We start from the raw sequence: 5,341 nt of genomic DNA on the forward strand, positions 1-5,341 counted from the left end.
AATAATAATAATATATTTTTTCTTTGAAAATATTACATGATTATTTTTTAATTATAAATTTAATGTAATTTTTATAATTTTATAATTTATTTAAATTATATTATTTTATTAATTTTATTTTTTGTAGAATAAAAAAGTAGAGAGATAGAGAATGGGAGAAAAAGAAAGAGAAACCCAACGAATTGCTGGTTAAAAAAATCAGAGTTTACACATTGTTCAGTTACACGTTTCATCATCTCTAATTGCAGGTTCTGCATTGGTGAATTGCATTACTCTACGCCACATCCAAGCAGGCACCCGTTCGCGTATAAGTTGTCCTTTGCAAAGCCCACAAACCCGCACACCGTGCAGTTCCCCGACAGCCCAACGTAGAGGGTGAACAATCTAACAAAGTAAGCAATGTAGGTTGATGCATTAGTACGGGTGTTTATTTTCATATGAATTAGATGGTTATTATTAGTGCAACTTTTTCAAACCATGATGATAGTCATTTAGAAACTTGCATTGTTATATTGGCTCTTAGTGAAACCGTGGTCCTGTGAACCTTTTTATGGGGGTCTGATCTGTCAACATAGTAGTTAATTGAAGGATAATAGATCATAGATCAAGTTTAAAAGAAGATGAAATGAACATTCATTTCCTTGAACCCATAAGTAACATGAAACGCAGATAACAAATTAGAACAAAAAAGATCGATAAACTTACATCGTCCCATTCATCTAGGTTACAATCTTCAGTCCATGTCTCCATGTGGCATAGATGCCACAATTCCAACTACATAATTAAGTAAGAATGATGCTATCAGGATGATACCACTATAAGATTTTTGTTTATTTGTGACATTTTTTTTTTCTTATTTGTGGAGATTTATAACCCTAATCAAATGGTTTGTGAGGATTTTTAAAACCCCCAAAATTTAAGATGCCACGAAGTCTTTTGTGGAGGTTTTTAAAAACCTCCACAATCTATTTAGTGGAAGTTTTGTGTGTTTAGTGGAGGTTTTATATTTGGACTTTTGTGGCAGTTTTAAATCACTTTTGTAATAGTTTAAAACCCCACAAATTGATTTTTTAATTAACAAAAATTAACTGTTTTGTGAGATTTTCAAACCTCCACAAATCATATAATTATGTATTTATTTTTAATTTTAAATCATTCATTAATCCCATCTCATTTACATATTCTTAAATTAAAATTTTATTTTTTAATATCAAAATTTAAAAACTAAATCTCTTATAACACAATTCCTCAATATAAGACATAATTCTATATATAAAAAAAAAAAATTCTCAATGTCAATAGTTCCAAACATAATTCTATATGATATTGTTCTACATAACTATTATTGTTTTTCTTTAAAAAGTAAAATAAAACAATAACTTTAATATTTTAATATCATCTAATTACATAAAAGTCTCAAAATGAAAATATGAATGCAATCTCAAAAAATTTTTAGAGAATATTTTATATTCATGAACTGAAACAGAGAATGCATATAGTGAACCTTAAAACTCATACCTGCACCATTTCAAATCAAGCAATACTAAATTAAAGGCAATAATATATAAACACATATAATCTTGACAATAAAGGGGAAGAAAGTAGATACACAAAGATGAGATTGTTAAAGACTTAAAGGAAGAAAGTAGATACACAAGCAAAGGCTATCATAGACAGATTATTGGTGAGGTCTCATATATGCATTACATCATTTGACTTAATGTGACGTGATAGAAACAGTGATTGTACTTTTGTTTAATTTGTATACCATTTTAGAGATTTCAATTATTCATATTTCATTATATAATTAACAACGATTGGAGTATGGAGTTGCCAGGGTTCATTATTCATAAAAAAAATTGGACTATGGAACCAACACATAATGATGAAGAAATAGTATTATAAATTTTAGTTTGCTAATATTAACTATAAGAATTCAAGGAAACTTCAAACTTATACTGTGATGCAATGAGGAACATAAATCATGCAAACTTACTCAGCCCTCAACATTACTAGTTATTATGGTAAAAGATGAAATGAAAATATTAATTTGATGCTAAGAAAAAAAAAATGAAAGAAAAAGAAAAAGGAACGGATGATGCATTCTCAAAAAGTCAAATTTGTTGCTAGATCCCTAGACCAGAATATTTTCCATAACACCACTAACCTGCGATAAGGTATCTTTATAACTATTTTATGAGCATTGTAAAGACTTAAAGTGATTAATCAGGGTAAGGATAGTGAAATAATTCTGGGGTTTTAATGTAGGATTAGCAACAATTCTGCACCTCAGTGGCAGTAATGGATGAAGTAGAGATAGAGATTCAATTATTAACTGATATAAATATTAGTTCCTTATATATTTTCATAGGCAAACTCTTGAAGTTGATTCAACTATGAAAGAATCTACAAAAATTTAAACTTAAAATAAAAATTTATTACCTTATCATCAAGTGGAAGACTGCAAGATATTGGATCCCATTTGGTTACTTCAGCATGTGCCATGCTTGAATCATCTATTAATAATGGAGATTTTTTGCATTGAATACAAACCATTAACATAGTGAAAAGTACATTAACAAATAAAAGTAGCAGATTGAACACCTCTATCAATGAATTTTATTATACTTTTAATTACAGAGGAGTGCTAACTCTCATTTATCAAAATAAAACTCTAAACCAATATCATCTAAGCAATTAATTGCATAAAAGTAGCAGATTGAACACCTCATACTGGAGCTCAAAGCACAAAGTAGTAGAAGAAATAATAATTATTAAAAGAAGCCATTCATAGTATACCTTATGAAGATGGAAAGTAACGCCCTCAATGGAAACACTAATATCACTAGACTAATTTTTGTTTATGATTTGATTCCATCTGAAATTGTAATAATGCTGTAGAAAAGAATAAGTTAGAATATATAAAACGTACCTCAACTCCAAGATCAAAGACGAAACCCAACAAAAACCCAAGCCGTATATATCCCAAATAGATAGTAGCAACTCAAGTTTTTGTATGCCACATATTTTTGCCATCCTGATCCTATGGCAACCCCTATTGAACCATGCATATATAATTTAGTTTAGGAAAATATGTGTATGTGTTACTATTGTTATGTATATCAATTATCAAGTTGGTCTATACACACACTAGTGACTTGTAAGGTCAACCTATCTCTTTGTATAAATTCTATATATGTTTTAGTTAATATATGTGATAAAATTTAAAGATTGTAGATTACCTGACAAAACAGGTTGGATACTATTGAGTAGAATTGTGAAGGCTAAGAGGAGTGACAACTTATTAACCTCTCTAATCACAACTATACTCGAAGAAAATATATAGCCAAATTGAGTGCGAAAGATTATAATCAAGAGCAAGAAGAAAACGCCTATTGAATTATCTTCCAAGCAATTGGAACTAATAGAATCATATGTGAAACCTGTAGGGGGATTCCAATCTTTTAATTTTGCTTTTCATTATTTTTTCCTAACTTGAATTATCTTCTTATTTTGCAATAGAATGTTTTTCTTACAATCAAACTTTGCGGCTTCTTTCATATAAATATATTGTGTACAACTGAATTCATATAGGATAAAAAATAAACAAATAATTTCAACATAGATATAGATGCTACTTCTGCTGTGACCTAGCAGATATTGTTAAAATCAATTAGGACAGATTATCTCCTTTATTTGATACAGTCAGTAATCATGTGTAAATATGTGATGCTTAAGATTCAGACGGGAAGAAATATTTGCATTAAGCAATATTCCAACAAAACAATATTCATACTTTGTAGATACAATATAGCATAGCTGCACCTTAAAATAGCAGATAATATGACAGGAATTTGTTTTTGCTGTGTGAAGTACTTACACGTTTTTCCCAAAGGCTCCTAGTACTCCCTCGTTAGGGATTTTACCAAAAAAGAAATTCGTCAACAAGTTCCTAAGAAAATCAGGATCAAGCTTACTATGTTGAATGTTATGGTTATCAATATCATTATGCAGTGCAAAATGAACTTACAAAAGTTGCAAATGTGTGAGTTATCCAATAGAAGAAGGTATTAGACCCTTTATTGAGTTGCTTGATAAATCCTTGTATTTAAAATTCCCATTAGTTATAACCAAAATATGAATCAAAATGCCATTATCTAACATATATTTTAACCACTGGATTTTAAGTTGAAACTGAACCTAGCCCAAAAAATAAATTAAAATAACAGAACTTTATCTCTGCATCCACAAAGAATTGCTAGTTAATCCAAATCCAGTGAGCAAATCCAAATCCAAAATCAATTCTGTTGAAACTTAAAAGTCACTAATTAGTCCTTACAAGTATAAGTTTCAAGGAATCCTCTGATAGTACGTTCTTCCAAATTCAAATCACCAAAGAAATCATTAAGCCTGGACAAATTTCACGATACTCTTACAGTATACTAAAATTATGTTATAAAATCCCATAATTCAACTCAAATTCGTTTGAAACTACAATTACCGATCCAAGGAAGGACACTTAAGGAACTTCATAGTGAATTATCTTCAAATGATGAGAACTACAGCTACAAACCCTAGTTTCCATCTTTGCCTAGTGGCTTTGAAAGCAGAGATAAGCAAAATCACAAATCACAAGCGAATTCGAAACAATTCATGACAGAAAACAAATGCATGAAAAGTGCAGTAAGATCTCTTAGAAACAAGTCAACAACCAGAATTTCGAAGCGAAAACAAGAGAGAAAGCAAAGAACCAGAAGCTCTCTACTGCAACGGACACGACAGTGATAACGGCGGCGGCGGCGGCGGAAATGGCGGCGGAACGGTGGCTGAAATGGGGGTAGAAAACTTAGGTTTCATGGTCTCTCTCAGCGCTAACTTAGCGCCTCTCATTCGGGGAAAAAGAGAAAATGAGTTTTTGTTCTAAAATTTTGAATTTTAATTAATGGAGTTTTTTAAATTGCTATAAATAAAATGTAGTGTAGAGATTTTTTAAAATCTTCATCAAAATACTCTTTCAAATTTTATAGTGTACCAATGTTACATCAACTGCGTTATGGATACATTGTTGGGTGTGTTGCTCGGTTCTACTTACCCGTTTGATTGCTTAGACATTTTAGCATATGCACAATTCGGGTCATTTGTACTGCGGTCATATATGGGGATGACCACTTTAGCCATGTCTTCAATTAGTCGTCCCTATAAAATAGCCAGCGTTCTTTCGTTTTTTTTTTTTTTTTGTTTTTGGTGTATATATAAGCGATGTTCATGGGATTTAAGAGATGTCTTAGCTTACCGCATATACAACTAGTTTACTCTGTTGATCATCGGGTATCTCAGCATG

The 5,341-nt window shown here is 30.7% G+C and overlaps 1 protein-coding gene across 16 annotated transcripts; it reads right to left on the reverse strand.

The window, feature by feature from the left end:
* LOC107624036 lies at positions 163-5,112 on the reverse strand. 16 transcript variants are annotated; one of them, XM_021113449.1, is made up of 5 exons: positions 3,881-4,744; positions 2,800-2,895; positions 2,443-2,516; positions 706-774; positions 163-384 (listed from the first exon to the last, which is right to left on the reverse strand). In XM_021113449.1, exons 3-5 carry the CDS (start codon positions 2,503-2,505, stop codon positions 217-219), a joined length of 300 nt encoding a protein of 99 aa, XP_020969108.1. In that variant the 5' UTR covers positions 2,506-2,516; positions 2,800-2,895; positions 3,881-4,744; the 3' UTR covers positions 163-216. The 16 variants fall into 16 exon arrangements, 9 of the variants coding, with proteins under 9 accessions (XP_020969108.1, XP_020969107.1, XP_016181958.1 ...); XM_021113448.1 differs by lacking the exon at positions 2,800-2,895 and adding an exon at positions 2,933-3,055; XR_002355499.1 differs by having other exon boundaries at positions 163-774; positions 2,443-3,055; positions 3,881-3,952; positions 4,031-4,744.

This window comes from Arachis ipaensis, chromosome B10 (assembly GCF_000816755.2).
Source record: "Arachis ipaensis cultivar K30076 chromosome B10, Araip1.1, whole genome shotgun sequence".
In the NCBI taxonomy this organism is placed as follows: Eukaryota; Viridiplantae; Streptophyta; class Magnoliopsida; order Fabales; family Fabaceae; genus Arachis; species Arachis ipaensis.

Coding starts and splice junctions, on each gene's coding strand:
- LOC107624036 (XM_016326472.2), bottom strand. CDS start 2,562: ATGTTAATGGTTTGTATTCAATGCAAAAAATCTCCATTATTAATAGAT. Junction 775..2,442: donor GTCTTCCACTTGATGATAAG/GTAATAAATTTT, acceptor TTAATTATGTAG/TTGGAATTGTGGCATCTATG. Junction 385..705: donor ACCTAGATGAATGGGACGAT/GTAAGTTTATCG, acceptor TTACTTTGTTAG/ATTGTTCACCCTCTACGTTG.